The sequence below is a fragment of the Pogoniulus pusillus genome, chromosome 22 (assembly GCF_015220805.1).
Source record: "Pogoniulus pusillus isolate bPogPus1 chromosome 22, bPogPus1.pri, whole genome shotgun sequence".
Lineage (NCBI taxonomy): Eukaryota > Metazoa > Chordata > Aves > Piciformes > Lybiidae > Pogoniulus > Pogoniulus pusillus.
This window is the reverse complement of record NC_087285.1, coordinates 19,220,117-19,240,723: the sequence shown is the minus strand read 5'-3', so window position 1 is coordinate 19,240,723 and position 20,607 is coordinate 19,220,117. Positions and strand designations below refer to the sequence as shown.

At 54.9% G+C, this 20,607-nt stretch overlaps 1 protein-coding gene across 1 annotated transcript; it reads left to right on the top strand.

Annotated features, from left to right (window-relative positions):
- The first annotated feature begins 4,774 nt into the window (after positions 1–4,774).
- Positions 4,775–20,278, top strand: SLC6A7 (solute carrier family 6 member 7). Its single transcript, XM_064162071.1, has 14 exons — positions 4,775–5,235; positions 10,363–10,543; positions 11,191–11,322; positions 11,859–12,093; positions 13,344–13,482; positions 13,761–13,895; positions 14,552–14,655; positions 15,221–15,345; positions 15,732–15,844; positions 15,927–16,058; positions 16,379–16,478; positions 16,800–16,900; positions 17,112–17,279; positions 18,998–20,278. Exons 1-14 carry the CDS (start codon positions 5,203–5,205, stop codon positions 19,205–19,207), a joined length of 1,908 nt encoding a protein of 635 aa, XP_064018141.1. The 5' UTR covers positions 4,775–5,202; the 3' UTR covers positions 19,208–20,278.
- The last annotated feature ends 329 nt before the right edge of the window (positions 20,279–20,607 follow it).

The window sequence follows — 20,607 nt, the reverse complement described above, 5'->3', positions numbered from 1 at the left end:
TTCCCTGCCCGCTGCTGAGTGCCCAGCTGAGCCCTCACTGCACACACGGCACTGCTTGTGCATCGCCTTGTCCAGCACCAGCCTTGCACCTCTCCCAGCTCCTCCTGGCTCAGAAAAGAAGGTACCCAGGCTCACTGTGGCTTTTACAAGTGAGTTCCTGCCATCCCACCTTGCTCCAGCTCTCACAGGATTTGAATCTCCCTCCCATGGAGAGATCTCTGTCTTGGCCACCACTGCCAGCTGTGCTTGGTGGTGAGGATGAATGTTTGCATTGGCTCAGGGCTCTGGCTCAGTTTTTGTGTATATAAGGCAGAACTGGTTTTCCTTTTTGTTTTTTAGGCATCAGTGAAAATAAAACCGAGCAGGAATCCCTCGTGCCACGGGTTCATTGCTGTCTCTTCCCCTCCAGGGATGCCAGCTCCGAAGTCGCACCAACACTGATGCCCCTGAGCACAGCTGGGGTCGGGAGCAAGGGGTTCTGCCCAGTCCTACTCCAAAGGGTGCAGAGGGATCATAGAATCATTGAATCAACCAGTTTGGAAGAGGCCTCCAAGCTCAACCAGCCCAACCTAGCACCCAGCCCTGTCCAAATCCACCAGACCATGGCACTAAGTGCCTCATCCAGTCTTTTTTTGAACACCTCCAGGGACAACGACTCCACCACCTCCCTGGGCAGCCCATTCCAATGCCAATCGCTCTCTCTGGGAAGAACTGGATGTCTGGATCCAGCAGGGACATTGCCGGTGGTGGCATGGCCCACACCACTGCATGGCAAGGCTACATCCCATCCCTTTGCCACAAAGCTGGCCATGCCAGGCGACCTGGTGGCGGCAATCTCACAGCCCCAAGGCCAGCCAGGAAAAGGGTGAGGCCAGGCTTGGGCTGATGGAGGCCAAAGAACAAGGCCAGCTGCCCACAGACGTGGCCTCCTCCCATTGGCGCCTCCTGGCCTCTAATCTCATTTTATGGCTGTTGACAGGCTGAATATCCTCCTTGTCCAAGAAGAGCAAACAGAGAATGAGGATGTGAGATAGTGCCTGGGACAGCTGGCATCGCTGCCAGACGCTATCCTCTCTCCATCCTAGTCACATCCCCCTGGTCCTACAAGGCACTAAGCAAGGGGCTGTACCCCAGATCTTTGTCCAGAATGACTCCTCCAGCCCCCAGAAATGTTCCAAACGTTGCCCAGGAAGAGCTGGGGACTTTTGCATTGAGATGCACAGGTAGGGCAAGTGGCTGTGGAGAGACACCTGGTGCAGGATAAAGTCCTCATGGGTGGAGGAGATGCAGCTGCAGAAGCAGGATGATGTGGCATTGCAGAGGGCCAGAGCAAAGGGTTTGTTCTTGATCTTGCAATAGAGGCTGCACCTAGTGCTGCACCCACCGCTGCACCCCGGTGACACCATGCTCACCAGCACGGCGCCAGGGCTGCCCATGACATGGACCATTGCCTCTCTCCACCCCTGCAAGGGGATGTGGAGCATCAGGAGATAAAACAGGCTGGAGGAGGTAAAGAACACAGGGCTGGTACCATATGATAATAGGGATGGGACTGAATGGTCCAAAGAGCTGAAATGGAGTGGGGCAACTGGGGTCACTTCTGTGTGGAGACTCTAGAGTGGTGCCCAGGCCCAGAGTTGGCTTCTCCACACGCACCCTGCTCCTTCACCTGGTTTCAGCTGCCTTTGACAGCCAGCTTTACCACCACCACATGGGGACTGCTTGGTGGAGTCCTGCCCTGGTAGCAGATGGGGTGGTGGCAGCTCAGCTCCAGGCCTCGCCATCACTGTCAAGGGGGATGCCTAAAGGACAGTGGAGTCCTAGGGGAGGAAGGATGAAATGTCCATCCCCAAACCACCTGCCGCATTGGGGTGCCCGTGGTCTGGCGAGGGGCTGGGCCAGAGGGAAGATGCTCCACGCCCGCCCAGAGAGGCTGCGGGTGCCGTTGACAGGATGAAATTCCAACTGATACCCTAATCTGGCGCCTGCCTGTTTGCACAGCAGGGTAAAAGTCCAGCGAGCTGTGGGTTGTGCCCTTGGGTCCCTGCCGCTCGTGTGTGCACAGGGAGCCGGTGCCGGCGGGTAGAGGCAATAAATGCACCCACACACCCAGGCGTCCCTTCCCCCAACACACACACATGTCCCGTGGCCGGGTGACGAAATGCATCTGCTGCGTCCCCGCTCCCATGTCCTCCCCTGCCTCCTTCCAGCCGCAGGGTCCTCCCTGTGCCAGGAATGGGGCTGATCGACCCCATGTCCCCATCAGCGCTGGGACCTTTGGTCCAAGCCTGGCGGACACGTGTCTCCTTGGCGGTTGCAGCCCCGGCAGGTGACAGGCTCTTGGCTTTAGCACCTGCGGCAGCTGTCCTCCGAGCCTCGCAGCCCCGGACTCGGCGGCCAGGGGCCCTGGCGATTAGCCCCAGCAAGCTCCCACAGTTTCTTCCTGGTCCTCCCTCTGCACGTCCCACCAGCTCCCGCTGCCGGGCTGCCCCCCTCCTCGGAGCCATCTCCAAATCATCACCGAAACGAGGCCAGGCACAGCAGGTGGCCCAAAGCCCCCCCGGGCTGCAGCAGCCTCCGGCGTGGCACAGCTCCCGGCGCTGACTAACCGCAGCGCCGCTGCCGTTCTCACCTTCCTCGCGTCCTGCGGGGCGGCTCTGGGCTCACTCCCATCTTGCCCTCAGCCACTTTCTCACCCCTTCGCCTGTGGCTGCTGCCTGGGCACGGGTGGGCTGCCCCAGTAGAGTGGGCAAGAAGGGGCTTTCCCCCAGCCGTGTGCTGCCCTCTCGTCTCCCACCGAGGGCAGGTGGTGTGGGTGGTGTTGGTGCCCGGCGGGTGCTGTGACAGGAGCAGAGACACAGCTGCTTCCCTGCTGCACTCATACTTCAGCCCACGGGTGAGGAAAGGTTTCCTTGATGTCCCAGGGGTAGCTCAGGGGTAGGAGAAGGCAAAGATTGCTAGAAAGTGCTTCCAGGTCCCATGTGTGCTTCTTGGTGCTCAGGGATTTGGGCACAGGGACAGCTGTGCAACACCACAGTCTTCTGCCTGACCTCTTCTGGGGTTTGGGGGTGCACTGCTCCCCACAGGAACACCTCTCTGTCTCCTACTGCTGCCACTGGGTGCTGTTCCATGAGAGGGATCTCTCATGAGCTTTGGGGTGATACCAGACTCAAGACAGCTCTGCAATGAGATGCTGGAGCACTTTGGATTCCCAAGGTGGGGAGTCTGCTCCTGGACATCCCCAAATGATGGTGAGCTGCTAGAGCAGCACCAACTACACCAGAAAAAGAAGGTCCAGACACTGCTATCCCCATGGACATTTCAGGGTAATGTCAGCCCTGCTGGTAAGTCCTGCTCTGGAGACAAGAAGACAGGGCTTGAAGTCCACCTGGGGAAGGCTGGGTGGTTTGTGCAGGGGTCAATCCATGTTGGCAATGAGGGGCTGGGGCAGCTGTAACAAGGTGACACCAGCTGCTCTGCTCCCATGCCAGGGAGTTGGGCATGGAGCACTTCTCTTTAGGTGGATCCCAAGGGAAAAAACCGAAGGGGTGATGCAGATCACACAAGCACAAAAGCATGCCAGTGCTGAGCAGGAAGGGTGAGGCTGGGATAGTGTCTAACGTCCCTGGTCACCAGCCTGGCCAGCTCCAGGTTCAGCACTACCCACCAGGACGGCAGGAGAGGGAGAAGTGATGGATAAGCCCAAGGGAGGTGAAATCTAGATTGAGGTGAATTCCCAAAGACTTGTTTTGTGGTTGGGTTTTTTTTTCAGGAAGCTGAGTGTGCTAAAAAAGATATTTGTTGGGTTATGTAGTTTGCTCCTTCCTCCTTTCCCACTGGGAAATCTGAGTAAATGTTAGCTCTGGCTGACCCCCTGTGCAAATGCTGAGCCACTCGCTCATGTAGGAGTCTGCAGAAACCTGTCTTTATGCTCAGGATCTGCTTCCTTTTGGGTGCAAACTTGCAGCAGTGCTTGGGGAGCTGGAGGAACACCACTACCACTGTCATTAGATGGCAGGGACGTCTGCTCTCACACCTAGCATGCTGGGTCTGACCAGTTCCAGCCTTGACATTGTCCTCCACATGCCCAGGTCTGCCTGCTCAGCCTTAAACCTGAGCAAAGCAGCTGGGGACAGGTCTGGGGCAGGCTGTAGGGCAGTTGGAAGGAAAAGAGATGCACATGCCCTGAAGGGCATAGTCTAGGAAGAAAATGAAGGACAAGAGGACATTATAAAGGGAAAGAAGCATTACTAAGGGTCCTGAGGCAGACAGCAGCTCTCCTAGTACCACACTCACCCTGCAGCATGTGTGGCTGTCCCCCAGAGAGGACATTTTCCTCAGTAGAAGTGGGAGAAGCCACAGATCAGCTCTCTGACACCTCACTGGGGATTTAACAGAGCACGGTGGGGAAAAGCTGTTGTCTCCCTGGGCTTTGGGGCTGTTGGGTCACACTGCTGACTCAACAGGTGTATCTGAAGCCTGGAGACATGACCTGTGCTCCAGCATTGGATCCATGATATGCTGGACTCACCCTGGGCCTGCCTGACAACTGCTCTTGTCCCCAGCATGGTGGGACACACTGGTCTGACCCAAAGGGACTGGGGATTGTTGAATACCTCCTTGCCCTGGGCTAGGAACTGGGCTCAGGCAGCACAGCCAGAAGTCACTTCTGACCTGATAGGCTCCAGCTGCACCCTGCAATAAGAAAATTAACTCAGAGCCAGAAAGGTGCTGGGAGCTTCTGATTTCTGCACCTGCACAGTTGCTGCTGCCTGCAGCGTGTGGAAGCCCCTGGGGTGACCAGCGGCAGGGTGCCTGCCAACTCGGGCCCATCCCTATGGAGACCTGATGCATTCATGGCATGAGTAAGGCAGCAGCCGTTCCCCCTCGCTGCCCGGGCGCGGGGGCTGAGGTCCCGGACCCCAGGCTCAGCAGGGGTGAGTTCGACAGACAGCCCTTCCCCAGCCTGCTGAGAGCCCTCCCTCCTCCCTCGCTGCTCAGCACGCAGCCATCCTCAACTCCAGGCAACCTTTCTCTCCAGCCTTGCTCCCCCCCGTCCCCCTACCTCCCTCCGCCCCGGAAAGCGGCACCCCCTCCTTGTCTGTTATCGCTTCAGCGGCTCCCCCTTCTCCCTCCCTATCGCCGGAGAAAGCGAGAGGGGAAAGTGCCGGAGCGGAGAGCGCATAGCAACAGGATTCTGGGATGAAGAAGATTCGGCAGCAGCATCTTCGGAAGGTGAGAGCCGGGGACTGGGGGTGCCACCTTGCAGGGATGGGAGCTAGGGAGTGGGATGATGCCCATCGTCCTGCAGTCCCCTGCCTGGCCAGCCTCCGTGTGCCACCAGCAGACTTTTCCCTGGCCAGGATTGCAAACGGAGATGGGGGTGGGGATGGGGGCAGCGAAGCAGGATGTGGGGAGAAAGGTGGGGGGAGTTTCATAACCATCATCCCGCACCTTACTGCAATTATCAGTCTAGGGAGACTCAGGTTGTGGGCAGAACGGTTTGCTGCCCACTCTGGCTGGCATCTCCCATCCCTTCCCTGCAAACAGGTGCTGGTGTTGATGATTCATGTTTTATCTGTCTGGGCAGTTGTGTGTGGGCACCCAGGGGCAGAGCTGGCTGCCCACAGCACGGTACCTTGGGAATGCTGCTCCTGCCAAGCCCCAGGGACTGCCTGGTCAGGGGGGATGATGAGGGACTCCCCCTGTGCTGGGCTTTCCCACCTGTATCTGGGCTTGAATGCTCCTTTGTCGGATTTAAATGTGCTGGACCCTGAACTCCCCTGATGCCCTTTGTCATCTGGCAGAACTAGAAACCTGGTTTATATCTGAATGGAAAGCTGTTCAAGCTCAGCTTTCAGGCTTCCCTATCCTACACTCCCCACCACTCCTGCTTTGCTCTCACCAGCTGAGTCCTGTTGCCCTTCACATTTGGAACTGATCCTCTTCTCTTGCCTGTCTCACATGGAAACATGGTGGAGCAGAGTGGCAGAGGTTGGCAGCCACAACTATCTCATAGGGGCATGGTGTAGCAGGGTGGCAGAGGCTGGCAGGCACCAGTCCCTTGTGGGGATGTACTGCTGGTGCCAGTGATCCTTTCCCAGAGGATCCTGGGCAGTGACCCAGAGCCCCTTTGGCTCTGTCCTGTGCCCACTAAGCACAGGTCAGGGTGAATCCAACCTGTGCCAACCTTCAGATGAATTGAAAACCCAGGAAGTTTTCATCCTTGCCAGGAAATTCCTAGGATATTGGAATATGATGTGAAAAACAAGGCAGCAGTGGCCTGGTGAAAGGCAGCAGCTATCTGCTGGCTCTGGCAGCCTCAGGGATACTTGCCTTCCTCCACTGTTGTTTGGAGGCATCATCTGGCTCTTCCTCTTTCCTACAAATTGCTTTCCCAGATGACTTGGTGACTGCAAGACACATTAAAAGTTGTCTTTGTCCCTTCCAAAGGCTTTCTGAGACATTCAAATTCCTCTGCTGCTGGGGATCCTGTTTAACATTTATCCAGGAATTCATTTAGTCCCACAGACATCAGTTGGAATGGAAAGCAGATGTCTCCGGAGTGATTTCCTCCATTCCCAGTGCTGCTCAGGGCCCTGCTGTCCTTCGTTACCCCAAACTACTCTTTCCCAGCTCCAGATGGAGAACCTCCTGCTCACAGCCACCCAGCACCTTGCAGCCACCATCCCCAGTGCTGGCACTGGGCTGGCCTGGAGCTGGTAGTGGCTAACAGAGGAGTTTGCACAGCCAGCACTCAGCCCCGGGTGGGTGCCTCCTCTCCCTCTCGTTATGATCCACATCCCATAGGTGAGCTGAGGGGTTTCAGTCTTCTCACCAAACATCCTTCAGATGTATGGAAATTCCTCTTTAATAGAGAAGATCTTTCTCAGGCTGTAAGGATTTCTGGTTGCCCTTTGCGTGATAGCATTTCCAGAAGAGCTGAGTGGATGGTTTTTATTTGTGTCTTTGTTTGCTTTGGGGGTTACTTGGTAGAAATGGACTAAAGCCCACAGAAGGCAGAGGTAGGAGCCAGCTTTCAGGCTGCTCCTCCTCGTATCCAGTCAGGCTGCTGAGTAGCATCCTCCTGCCTGACTTGCTGTTCTCCTCAGCTTGCCACAAACAGCCTCTGACCTTCCCCACTCCTTCCTTGGGGGTTTCAGATGAAGCAGCATAACCCTTTGCAGCTCTGCACGCTTCCTGCGCTCTGAACATCACTGTAATGAGTTTCCTTCAGCCTCAACAATCCCCAGCCCCAGCTCTAACGTCGCTTGCTCCCTCTCCTGGCACGTCCTGGGGGAGCCCGGGGTTAGCACAGCTCTTCAAAGGGGCTCTTCCCACACCACAGAGATGCTTTCAGTACTTCACTTGCTAAGTGATATTCCATCCAAATTAATTTTTCTGCTGTTTGCTGTTGGGTTTTTTTTTTTTTGGTTGGTTCTTCTTTTTCCCTCTGGAGGAGCTTACCCAAGCGATTCAAACTAACCCAAAGTGACTCACACTTTACAGACGCGCTGTGCTCGCACACGGCTCGGCTCCACGGGGAGAAATCTGGCATCCCGTGGCATTCCTCCCAGTCCATGGTGTAAAATCCATGCACACAACCAGGGCAAAACAACCCCAGAATGCCAGTTCGGATGGAGGGCAAAACAGGATGAAAAAAAAAGGAACTTTAATTCGGCTGGGGTTTCGTGGTGGTGGCTGAGGTTTGGGCTGGTTTAAGGGAATTGGTTCACAGACAACAATTAGCATCAGGGTAATTTGCTTAGAGAAGGCAGCTCCCTTCTTGGCAGAGCCTGAAGTGCTGCCTCTTCTCTGTGACCTTTGCTTTGCTGACTTCTTGGGAAGGATCTTCTGGTGAATAATGGAAAGGGATGCTGTGTTCAAAGAGGATGTGGTTGCCAAGGAGCTGTTAGTCCCTGTCTGTGTGTAACCACAAGGCGGGAGCCGGGGTTGAACGATGCCAGTTGACAGTGGAAAGCACTAGAGCAGAAGCACAGCACTAGAGCACTTCAGCTGCTGCTGCAAGAGAAAATGCCTGTTATGATAAAGGCTGAAAGGGAGCATTAATCCTGAAAAAGGGCTGGAATAGAGCCGCTATGTGAGGTTTCCAGCAGCCTGAAGCACGGAGCTGTGTGCCTCTCTGCTATTTGGGACATGTTGGAGCTGGAATCCTCAAAGGCTGCACTTTGCAATTCATTTTAAGGCAGGCAAGCAGGCCAGGCTTTCTGTGATTTCCATGGAAAAGATGTAATTTGGGGCATTTGGTGGGCACTGCAGTCATGGAGTGTGTGTTTTCTAGCAACATGCCCAGTCTGTGCCTCCCCAGCCTACCTGTTGGGGACCACAATGTCACCGTTCTTGTGTCTGTCCAACTTCAGAGCAGCCTCTGCTTTCCTCCCTGGGGTCCCAGTTTTAAACTGCAGACCTTCAGATAAAGTTGTCAGTGAGGGAGCTGGCCATCAGTGTGACACAGGTGACAAACTGCACCCCATGACCTTCGAAAAGGGTGACTGAGATGGGGACCAGGCCACATACACTTTGGAAAAGCTCTTGCTTGTCCCTTCTGTTTTGTGCTGATTCCTGTGCTACATCTGATGGATGAGCACCTGCATTGAGTAAGTTCACACAAGCTCCACAGGTGACCTCTTGCAGCTCTTTAGGATTCCAGCAGAGGTGCAGGAATTAGGTGAGAGGATTTCATGACCTCCCAAGCATCCCTGCTTGCACTTAGAAAGTGCAAAGCTCCCATGCAGTGTGAGGGACTGGGAAGCATTGCTGCAGGGAAAACCAAACTGCGATGGCCCCATAGCTGCTGTCCCCACCTGGCAGGGACCTTCATGAACACAGGTTTTAAGCTGATTAACTTTTTTTTGGGGGGGATGTTGCAGAGCAGTCTGTTCACCACTCACAAACGTAGGTTGCTGTGGGTCATACCCACTGCATGCACTGGGTTAATTAGCAAGCATGGCCATGGTTTGGAGAGGTTGCTGAGCTGGAGAGCTGTGTTAGACAGCTGCAGGAGGGCTGCCAGGCAGCAAAGGTTTTACAGCAACAGTGTGATATTTGGGTCACTTTTTGGCTTTTCAGAATGTGCTTCTGAACCTTTTTCTTCTTGCCCTTGCATTGTGATGGTGGCATCCAGCAGGGATGGCTCTGAATAGTGAGGTTTAGAGCAATGCCTTTGCTTGGGCTGCACATTCCAGGTTGGCTTTGGGAAGAGCTTGCCCCAGCTCATCCTGTCCCTCAAAGGGTTTGCAAACCGTGTGGATTGGCTCAGTTGTGGTTTGTGTCCATGTTTGGTGCCTCTGGGCTGTGAGCAGCACATGTGTCGTTCTGGTAGCTGGCCGAGCAGGGAGCACCATGAGAAGGTTGGGAGGCTGCAGCCATCACCATCACCAACACGGCTCCTCGTCTCCATGGGAACCAGCAGTAAGAGCATTCTGTGGTCCAGCCAGAGAGGACAAAGAGGAGAGAAAGGAGAGGAGGTGGCTGACACCTTCCTCAGGGGCTGTGGCAAGGCAGTGCTGGGCTTTGCTCACCAGCAAGATTGGATTTCCTGGGGGATGGAGATTTGCTGCAGGCTCTGAGCACATGTGCACACTGGTGCAGGGACACACACAATTCCTTGGCTGATCCTCCAAATCCAGGCTCCTCTCTCTCAACCACTTCCCAGGTGTTGTTCCCTATGAATTGTGAACTCAGGGACATGGAGATGGCTGCTTTTTTGCTTTTGAGAGCCCAAGAAGAAGAGGCCATCCTGTAGCTCTGGCCATGTGGGATCATAGAATAAGTCAGGGTTGGAAGGGACCACAAGGATCATCTAGTTCCAACCCCCCTGCCATGGGCAAGGACACCTCACACTAGATCAGGCTGTCTAGAGCCTCATCCAGCCTGGTCTTAAACACCTCCAGGGATGGGGCTTCCACCACCACCCTGGGCAATCCATTCCAGGGTCTCACCACCCTCATGCTGAAGATCTTCTTCCTAATATCCAGTCTGAATCTCCCCATTTCCAGCTTGTTCCACTCCCCTCAGTCCAATCACTACCTGACAGCCTAAAGAGTCCCTCCCCATCTTTCTTGTAGGCCCCCCCTTAAAAAACTGAAAGGCCACAACAAGGTCACCTTGGAGCCTTCTTCTCTCCAGACTGAACATCCCCATTCCTTGCTCAGAAAAGGAGCAGGGCAACGCACAGAGAGATGCTGGGATGGGATGTCTCTAAGGAATAAAGGTTTTAAGTGTTACAAACTGATACCCAAGCTCTGGATGCTCCTTCCCTCTCTCCTGCTCTTCGTTCCCTCTTTTTATTCTCTCCTTGACCCCTATCTGCCCTCTCCCATCTCCTGCTCCCTCCCTCAGCCGGTGACGCCAGAGCTCCTGGTGAGCCCCAGCAGCCAGGACGGGGACCTGGGCTCCGAGTGCCCAGAGGACAGAGGGAACTGGACGGGCCGGCTGGATTTCCTCCTCTCCTGCATTGGATACTGTGTGGGCCTTGGAAACGTCTGGAGGTTCCCCTACAGGGCTTACACCAATGGAGGAGGTACTTGAGCTCCCTTCGGAGGGGCCATGTCTCACCCTCACTGAGCTGGGCCGGTGGGAAGTGTCTCTGATGAGATGTCCCTTGCCCTTCTTAGAGCTAGGAAGCAGCGTTTGCTCCTGGGGGGTGGAGCCTTCTCCTTGCTTGTCGTAGGGCATTAACCACCTGTGCCCACCTGTGGGAGGGACTCATCAGTTCATCTCTGCACTCATAGCCTTGGAGACATCTCCAGCTCCATGCTGGGCTGAATACCACCCGTGTCCTCCAGGACTTAGAGAGGTCAGCAAATGCTTCCCAGGTATCGAAGGAGATGAGCAAGCCTTTTGCAGCGTGAAGCCTGTTGTGAGGGTGCCAAGTGCCCAGCTTGTTCAACAGCTCCCAGAGCAATTGCTTGCCACTTGCAGCAGTAATAGGAGGATTTCATTGTGTTTGTGAAAGATTTCAGGAGAAAAGAGAGTTGAGAGTGGAGGGGAAACACAGCACCAGGTGAATCCCAGCCCTTTCCTCCTGTGCTAATGGTGAGCTGCTGCCTCTTGCTGCCTTCAGACTGCAGTGTAGAACCCTCAGAGCTGCAGGTGTTGAGTGAGCTTTATCCCTACTCTTTGCTCTGGGTATTTTGGGGATTTGTTTTCTTTTCTTGCTTTTCACAGGGGCCTTCTTGGTTCCTTACTTCATCATGCTGGCTATCTGTGGCATCCCCATCTTCTTCATGGAGCTGTCTCTTGGTCAGTTCTCCAGCCTCGGGCCACTGGCTGTCTGGAAGATAAGCCCTCTCTTTAAAGGTGAGTGAGTGAAGTTCAGAGCCTCTGCAGGACGTCTGGAACAGCTGCTCGATGAGGGCATGGACCAGAAGTAGCATCCCATGATCCTCAAAGCTCTCATTAGAATCAAAGGTTAAATCCTGGGGGAAAGTGGGGCAGGATGGACTTTTGGGTTAGCTGCTTTAGTAACTGCAAGACAGGTATGAGATCTGCCAGCCTTTGGAGGCTCTGGATGTCATGACCAGCTCTAGAAACTGTATGAAAATCATTAAGCAGAGCATCAAAGCTAAGCAGTGGCTGATGAAGACAAAGGTGAGAGTAAAGTGCTCCAGGAAAGGTCACATCAAACACTTATAGCAAAGTCATCTGTGAGATGCAGTAGATCATCAATCCAGAGAAGGCATGGCCAGAGAGTGACAATAAGAGGCTCTCTGCCACCAGGTGAACTTCTGCCTGGTTAAACAGGTGGCTGCTGAGACCACAGTGTCTGACTGTGGCTTTGGAGGTGCTCCACCAGAGAGATGGCTCACTCCTTCTTTACCCTCTCCTTCCTCCAGGTGTTGGCATGGGCACCATCCTCATCGTCTCCCTGGTGGCCATTTACTACAATATGATCATTGCTTACGTTCTCTTCTACCTCTTTGCATCCCTCACAAGTGACTTGCCCTGGCAGCACTGTGGCAACTGGTGGAACACTGAGCTGTGCCTGGACCACCACGTCCTCAAGGCAGGCAACACCACCTTCCCTGTCAATGTCACCAACACTGTCAGCCCCAGTGAGGAGTACTGGAGGTAAAGAGGTCAGCCTGAACCAGCTGTGGGGACGTGGTTGCCATCCAACCAGAGATAACATGGGGATGGGATGAGGGTCTGTGCTGGGCAGACTGCAGAGCTGGGCACAGAGGAACCTAATGAGGTTCAATGAGGATAAGTGCAGAGTCCTGCACCAGTACAGTCTGGGAGGTGATCTGCTGGAGAGCAGCCCTGTGCAGAGGGTCCTGGCAGTGCTGGTGGGTAACATCCATGGGACAGCAATGTGCCATTATGGCCAAGAAGGCCAATGGGATCTTGGGGTGTATTAGGAAGAGTGTGTCCAGCAGATCAAGGGAGGTTCTCCTTTACCTCTACTCTACCCTGCTGAGACCTCATCTTGAGTGCCTTCAGTTTTGGACTCCCCAGTTTACAAGGGACAGGGATCTGCTGGAGAGAGTCCAGCAGAGGGCTACGAGGATGATTAGGGGACTGGAACACTGCCTTATGAGGAGAAGCTGAGGGACCTGGGGCTGTCTAGGCTGGAGAAGAGAAGACTGAGAGGGGATTTAATGAATGTTTATAAATATCTGAGGGCTGGGGGTCAGGAGTGGGGGGGACAGGCTCTCTGCTCACTGCTCCCTGGGGTAGGACAAGGAGCAATGGATGGAAGCTGCAGCACAGGAGGTTCCAGCTCAACACAAGGGGGAACTTCTTTAGTGTAAGGGTCCCAGAGCCCTGGCACAGGCTGCCCAGAGAGGTTGTGGAGTCTCCTTCTGTGGGGCCTTTCAAGGCCTGTCTGGGTGTGTTCCTGTGTGACCTGAGCTAGGTTGTATGGCCCTGCTCTGTCACGGGGGTTGGACTTGATGATCTCTTTGGGTCTCTTCCGACCCCTAACATCCTGTGAGCCTGTGGTCTCATGGCATGGTGGACATCCATGGTGCATGTTGTGGGTGCAGTGACAGGCTTCTGGGGTCAACTGTGAAGGATACCTCAGCTTAGCTATTGAGATCATGTACCTGGGATGCGGGAGGTGTCCATGACCTAATGTGTTGCTTTGCTGGCCTGGGGAGGTTAGACTAAAATGCATCCCACAACTGAACTGGTTGGTCTCTGCTTTGGGCTCATTCGTGCATGGTGGACCTGCTCCCCTCTCCCTAGCAAATTGCTGCCAGTGCCTTGTTGCTCTCTCATTGCTGAGGTTTTCAACAAGGTTTTTTGGAGCTGAGAGGTCTCAGGACCAAGGTGGGAGGCACCATGGCTGCTCACTGGTGGTTCTCCTCACACTCTAGCCGGTATGTCCTACACATCCAAGGGAGCTCTGGGATTGGAGATCCTGGGAGAATCCGCTGGAACCTGTGTCTGTGCCTGCTCCTTTCTTGGACCATTGTCTATCTGTGCATCCTAAAGGGAGTCAAATCCTCTGGCAAGGTAAGGGCTGGACAGAAGAGGCTTGGGCAGGGGGAAGGCTTCAGCAATGCCCACCCAGTGCCTGGGATTCTCTGCACACCTGGGAAGTCTGACCTGTAAACAACATCAGCAGCACAGGCTGCTCCGGGGCTGGCTTGGACACCACAGGGCTGACACCACCCAGCCCTGCAGGGTGATGCTGGGTGATGTGGTGTCCCACCCTGGGGAGAGGGCTGTGGGGGAGCACTCGTGCTGTGCTCTTGCTCCCAGCTCTCCCAGCTGGCTCTGCCCTCCTGCAGGTTGTATACTTCACTGCCACCTTCCCATACCTCATCCTGATGATGCTGCTCATTCGTGGGGTGACTCTGGACGGGGCCTGGAAGGGGATCCGCTTTTACCTCACCCCTCAGTTTGATCACTTGCTGTCTTCCAAGGTGAGCAGGACCTTGTGCAGTTCATCCAAGTCACAAAAATGAACCTTCTGCCTCCTCCAGCTTGCAACAGAGGTGTTTCCTTTACTCAAGTGCCTGTTCTGGCCACCCTCTGACCCAAAGTGCTCTCTCTTGAGTGCTGCTAAACTGAAAGTATTTGCTTTTCAGCAAATACTTTGCTCCACACTTTGTCTGTGCTGCTCTTCCCACCTGGCCCAGCCCATGGTGCTGCTTTTCTATGCAGGAGGTGGAGGTCACACCACCTCTCCTGGGTACCAGGACCATGGGCAGGTTGGCCCATCCCCTGTTATGGGCTAGGAGGTGGCGATGGATGCCCATTTGGTTGCTTTATTTTTCATGATGTGCAGAACAGGGAGTTTCCTTGGGTCAGCAGTGTTGGTAGCAGAAACCACTTAGTTTTAGGAGAGGATTTAATGTCATGATGGGCTGGTTCTAAAACACCCCCATTAGCCCTTCCACTGAGCCACTACGGGTGGGGAGCATGTTGGCAAGGAAAGGCAAAGGCCTCATGGGCTGTGCATGCCTGGAGGGCTGGAGAAGAAGTCCTGGGGGCTCTGGGTAAGCACATTCTGACTCAGTCTTCCTCAGGGAGACATTTCCAAACCCCTGCTCTTCTCAGACCTGTTTCCTTCCTCCAGGTGTGGATTGAGGCAGCCCTGCAGATATTTTACTCCCTTGGAGTAGGCTTTGGAGGCCTCCTCACCTTCGCCTCGTACAACACTTTCCATCAGAATATCTACAGGTAGGAACCAGCTGCTGCCTTGTGAGAATTGTGGGTTGAGAGGAGCCATGAAAACTTCAGCTGCTGGGCTCAGAGCCGGCAGAGCAGTGAGAGCTGCAGCATGCAGTCATCCAGCGCTGCTCCTTGCTCAGGTACCTGGCAGCTTGCACAGGCTCGAGAGGGACAGAGCCATCTGTGGAAGAAAGTTCTTCTAAGCATGAAGACACAGCAACAGACTCAGACATATTGGGCTGCAGATGCTGAAGACTTGAGGATACTTGAGGCTAGAGTTACACTTGTTTGCACTGTCCCCATCACCTGTTGCAGGTCACTAGCAGAAAAGGGGGCCTAGGTCTTGGGCATCTGGGCTGACGCCCTCCAAAGGGGAAAGTGAGCTTGGGAGGAACTTCCAAATGAGCTGTGTCACTAGATACACACTCCTTTTACACTGGTCATGCACACACCAAGAGAGGCCCTGGAGGAGAAATGCACTTTACTGTGGCACCCAGGGCTGGCAAAGCCACCATGCGCTGCTGTGGGTGCTAAGGAGTAGGCACACTCAGAGCATCTTCTTTCTCCTCTGCAGGGACACCTTCATAGTGACCCTGGGCAATGCCATCACCAGTATCCTGGCAGGGTTTGCCATCTTCTCCGTTCTGGGGTACATGTCCCAGGAGCTTGGGGTCCCTGTTAACCAGGTGGCAAAAGCAGGTGAGGCCAAACAAAGATCCTTTCTCCTTCGCCCCCTGCTCTGTACACTGAGGACCACTGCTTCCAGATGCAAGGCACCTGAGGGTGTCAGCATGAGGGATGAAGGTGTATGCTTAGCTGGCCAGGGAGAGGGAAGGGAGGGGACTGATTCCTGCCATGCAAACATCAACCAGTGCTAAGTGACATCTAACAGAGGCCTGAGCAAGGAGCAGGCTGTTTCTCCTGTATCTCTCCGCTTCCTGCTGCAGGAATTCTCCTGTTCATCTTGCAAGAGCCTTGGCCAGACCCTACTGCAGTGTCACTCCTCTGGGCTCTCCTCTCTTCCATCCCCCCACACCCATCACTGTCCCCTCCTTTTCACCCTGCTTGTCCTTTGCTTCTCCTAGGTCCTGGCCTGGCTTTTGTGGTGTACCCCCAGGCCATGACAATGCTTCCTCTTTCTCCATTCTGGTCTTTCTTGTTCTTCTTCATGCTGTTAACCTTGGGCCTGGACAGCCAGGTAAGGACAGAGTCCAGCGAGCCAGCCCTGGTGCCCAGGCAGCCCGGGGGGCTCAGAGGACCCTCTCCTCCTTTGTGTGCAGTTTGCCTTTATGGAGACCATCGTTACAGCAGTGACAGATGAGTTTCCCTACTACCTGCGGCCAAAGAAAGCCTCCTTTTCGGCTGCCATCTGCATTGTGCTCTTCCTGATGGGGCTCATCCTCACAACTGAGGTAGGGCTGTGGGGCTGAATGCACCATGGGCACCTACTGGGGCCTCGTTTCAGGGAGGGGCTGAGCCTGCAGAGCCAAGTGTGTTCGTGTCAGCTAGCGAGGTGGAAGAGAGATGAGCTTGGGCTTCTCAGGGAAGTGAGGTCCAAGGGCACTATTCCTGTGCCTGCACCAACTCCAGAAGCAGAGTGATGCCTCCTGACAGCTCTCTTCTTTGGTGCCCCCAAAGAGGCTAGGGAGAACCCAAAAGTGGGAGGGCATGGGCAGGGATGTATTGGGATGCTGGTCCCAGGGATGTTGGCCGTTGTGCTTTGCCTCTTCAGGGTGGAATGTACTGGCTGGTCCTACTGGATGACTACAGTGCTGGGTTTGGTCTCATGGTGGTGGTGATCACGACCTGCCTCGTGGTGACACGTGTCTATGGTAAGGGGCACGGTGGGTCTGGGCTGTCTGTGTGAAGAAAGGGATTTAGGGGAGCCAGCAGCCTCACACTGGAGCATGAAACACCTCTGCTCCAACCTCCTGCTTGTTCTTGGCCATCACTGGATTTACTTCTCCACAAGTACTTGGGGTGTCCAGCCTGTGGACCACCAGCTGGGCTCCACTTGCTGCATCTCCTAGCTGGAGGAGATGTCTGATGTAGAGGATGCAAACCACTGGTCAGTGCAAGGAAACCTGGTACAGGCACCTGGCTCTAGGGGAGGGATCACACCTACTGAGTCCATGTCCCTCTCCTTCCTCCAGGCATGAAGAGGTTCTGCAGAGATATCCACATGATGCTGGGCTTCAAACCAGGGCCCTACTTCAGAGCCTGCTGGATGCTCCTATCCCCAGCAACAATGATGGTAACTGCTCAGCTTGAGGTGCTGGGTGGCGATGGAGAGCTGCAGTGGTGCCAGCATCCCTGGATGACCTCCCCTTGCTAGAAGTTACTCTGCTAGTGTCTCCTGCTCCAGAGGCCATCCTAATTCTGCTGGGTGGTCCCCAGGTATTTTTTTTTGAGCAGGAGACCTTGGGAGAGCTCTGGGCTGACCTCACTTCCTTCCCACCCCACAGGCTTTGCTGGTGTACAACATTGTCAAGTATCAGCCCTCTGAGTACGGCAGCTACCGCTTCCCTGCCTGGGCTGAGGTCTTGGGCATCCTCATGGGAGTCCTCTCCTGCCTGATGATTCCTGTGGGCATGCTGGTGGCTGTGCTCCAAGAAGAAGGGACCCTGTGGGAGGTAGGATGTGTTGGGGCCCAGTGTTTCTGGGGAACACCTCATAAACATGAAAGAGTGGCCACAAGCTCCTGCCCAGCCTGCAGACTCTCTGTAGGGCTCCCCAAGTTAAGAGGGACAGGGATGTGCTGGAGAGAGTCCAGTGGAGGGCTACGAGGATGATTAGGGGGCTGGAACACTGCCTGATGAGGAGAGGCTGAGTGATCTGGGGCTGTCTAGGCTGGAGAAGAGAAGACTGAGAGGGGATTCAATAAATGTTTGTAAATATCTGAGGGCTGGGGGGACAGGCTCTGCTCACTGCTCCCTGGGATAGGACAAGGAGCAATGGATGGAAGCTGCAGCACAGGAGGTTCCAGCTCAACACAAGGGGGAACTTCTTTAGTGTAAGGGTCCCAGAGCCCTGGCACAGGCTGCCCAGAGGGGTTGTGGAGTCTCCTTCTCTGGAGCCTTTCCAGGCCTGTCTGGATGTGTTCCTGTGTGACCTGAGCTAGACTGTATGGTCCTGCTCTGGCAGGGGGGTTGGACTTGATGATCTCTTTGGTCCTTTCCAAGTTCTGACACCTGTGATCCTGTATGTCCCTGTGCCTCCATGCTGCAAATGGCCTGTCCCAGAGCATTTCCAGCAGTATTCCCCTCTGTGATGCCAGGCATCAGCCCTGTGGGTATCCCCCTTCCAAATCAGGCTAGCTACACCTTGCCCTATGAGGAAGTGCAGTTGTCCCTCCTGTGGGGCGGGCAAGGGCACATGGGACTTTGTACCCACTTGCAGGAGCAAGGACAGAGCAGGGAGGGCAGCTGCAGGCAGCACAGATGGGATCCCTCCTCTGGAAAGTTTCACCTAGGAGCACATTGTGGAGCTGCTGGCTGCTCACAGCCCACCCAACCCCAGCTGAGCTCTGCTGCTTGCCACAGGCTGTTAAAAGCAGAGGCAGTAGAGCTTGCTGCCCTCCCCAGGCACCAAACCTCCACCTGGAGCACTTGCTGGCTGTGACCTGGCTTGGCACAGCTGTGGGCACACTGGCACAGCCAGGAGTCCCCATGGAGGAGATTATCTCCTTGCCTAGGTAAATCTAACTCGCCACCACAGTAGCCTCTGAAAACTCCCTCACCAGGGCCCAGGTTGGATGGGTCTCTGAGCAACTTCATCTGGTTGAAGGCAGCCCTGCTCACTGCACAGAGGGTTGATCTTTAGATGATCTGTAAAGGTCCCCTCCAATCCAACTGAGTTCATGATTCCATGATAGCAGTTCCCCAACCCACAGCAGGGCTCTTAAAGCAGCACAGAAGCAGTTCTGCTGGGAAAGACCTTGAAGACCATTGAGTCCAACCCTACCGAGCCTGGTGTTAAAGCATGTCCCTCAGCACCACATCTCTGCATCTTTTAAACACCTCCAGGGATAGGGATTCAACTCCCTCCTTAGGGAGCCTGTTTCACTGTTGGAGAACGCTTTCAGTGAAGCTTCTTCTAATATCCAACCCAAACCTCCCCTGGAACAGCCTGAGGCCATTTCCTCTCCTCCTATCCCTTGTTACTACAGAGCTGCCTTCCCAAAGACATTCAGGACAAGCTTTTGCCCTCATCTCCTCCTCAGCAGGGGCTCTGCCAGTCCTTCGGGGCTGGCAGAGCACACCACTCCCCTCCAGAAGGGATGGGTGAGCTGAAGGGTGGGGGGGGTTGCTGGTGCAGGGTGCCCACACTCCCTCCATCTGCCTCCTCCCAGCGAGTGCAGCAAGCCAGCAGGCCCACCCTGGACTGGGGTCCATCGCAGCAGGAGAACCGCACCGGCATGTACGTGGCCAGCCTGGCTGGCAGCCAGTCCCCCAAGCCACTGATGGTCCACATGAGGAGGTATGGGGGCATCACCAGCTACGAGAACACGGCCATCGAGGTGGACCGGGAGATCGAGGAGGAAGAGGAGTCTATGATGTGATCTGACCCAGCGCCTTGTGGACTGGGGGAGGTGAGGGGGAGGTCACCCTCTCAATTTGCACAGGTTGCACTGTGGCACTTCAGGACAGTTCAGAGGGTCCTTTGGGGAGCAGTCGTGAGCTGCTGACCCTGCTGGTCTCCTTGCCACCACCCTGGCCCCACCAGGATGGAGCTGCTGCCCATCTCAGTGCCCCTGAGATGTTTCTGTTCAGTGTGACCAGTCTGTGCGTTCGTGTGACGGTGTCTGGTGTATGTGTCCAGGCAGTCCTGCTCCTGCCACCAGCCCTGCTTTCCCTGTGCAGGGATGCTCAGGCTGCAGGAGCTGAGGAGAAGGTTCTCTGCATTCCTCTGTTCTCTGTTCCTGTACATTTAACTCCAGTGACCACACACACGTGTGGGACAGACTGTGTTATCCTCCATGCCCTGAGGATGCTGTGTGCTGCCCTGCACTGCTCACAGGGAGGTGCTCCAGGCAAACCCAGCACTAATCAGTGTCCTGCTGAAGGAACCTGACCTAATAAATGAGCAGATAAAAGCAATTAGCAGAAGATGGGGGTGGAAAAAAGGAAAGAAAACAGCAACAAAAAAAAAGGCTTTTTTAATGAATCAGATTGGGCCTTCCAAAGCTTGCAGATCCTCCAGGATCTTCCACCCTCCCTGTGGCTGGCACTTCCTCAGGTTGGGGTGAGCTGAGGGAAAGGAAGAAGTTGGGTGACCTGTTCTCCATGTGTGTAGGAGGTCAGGGACAGAGCTTAGCTGGACCCAATGCCAAGGAGGACCCATGTCCATCCCTGAGGAGGATCTGAAAGTTGTCCCTAACGCTGGGTGATGCTTTTCCCAGGAAAAGGTGGAAGATTTGGGTTCAGTTCCTGTGTTTGATTTTGGGGTAGTCTGCCCAGAGCCCATGTCTCCAGTCTCCTGCTGATGCTGCTGGCCTGGGGATGCTGGTGAGCTCCTGGACAGGGCTGTTTGGACCTGACACTGCCACTCCCCGTTGCCCTGGTGTTGTGTGCCCCTTCTCCCATGTGCCACCAGCTCACCATTAAAAAAGCAGCAGTGTGTGGGTGTGTGACATGGCCTCTGTGTGGGTTATTTGGGGCAGGGGAGGGGGAGGTCCTCAGCATGCAAGTAGGCCACATCCAGGGGTGGCTTTCAGGGATGGAGGACATAGTCCTGCTGATCTTTGTCCTGCAAATCTCTGTCCTGGTCAAGAAAACAAACCCCCCAGCATAGACAGAAAACACAGGGCCTAGGTTTGGACTCTACATGTGGCCCTTGGACCACACAGCTCTGGATCCAGCACCATGGGCTGAGCATCCAGGGTAGGTCTTGAGGCTGTGTGTTTTCTTAATGACTGTTCCCTGCACTGGAGGAGATTTAGCCATTGCATTTGACCCTCTT

Bases quoted from the DNA above. Each gene is read 5' to 3' on its own strand.
- SLC6A7 (XM_064162071.1), top strand. From the start codon at position 5,203: ATGAAGAAGATTCGGCAGCAGCATCTTCGGAAG. The intron at 12,094-13,343 runs GTAAAGAGGTCA...CTCACACTCTAG, and splicing joins CCCAGTGAGGAGTACTGGAG to CCGGTATGTCCTACACATCC. The intron at 14,656-15,220 runs GTAGGAACCAGC...TCTCCTCTGCAG, and splicing joins TTCCATCAGAATATCTACAG to GGACACCTTCATAGTGACCC.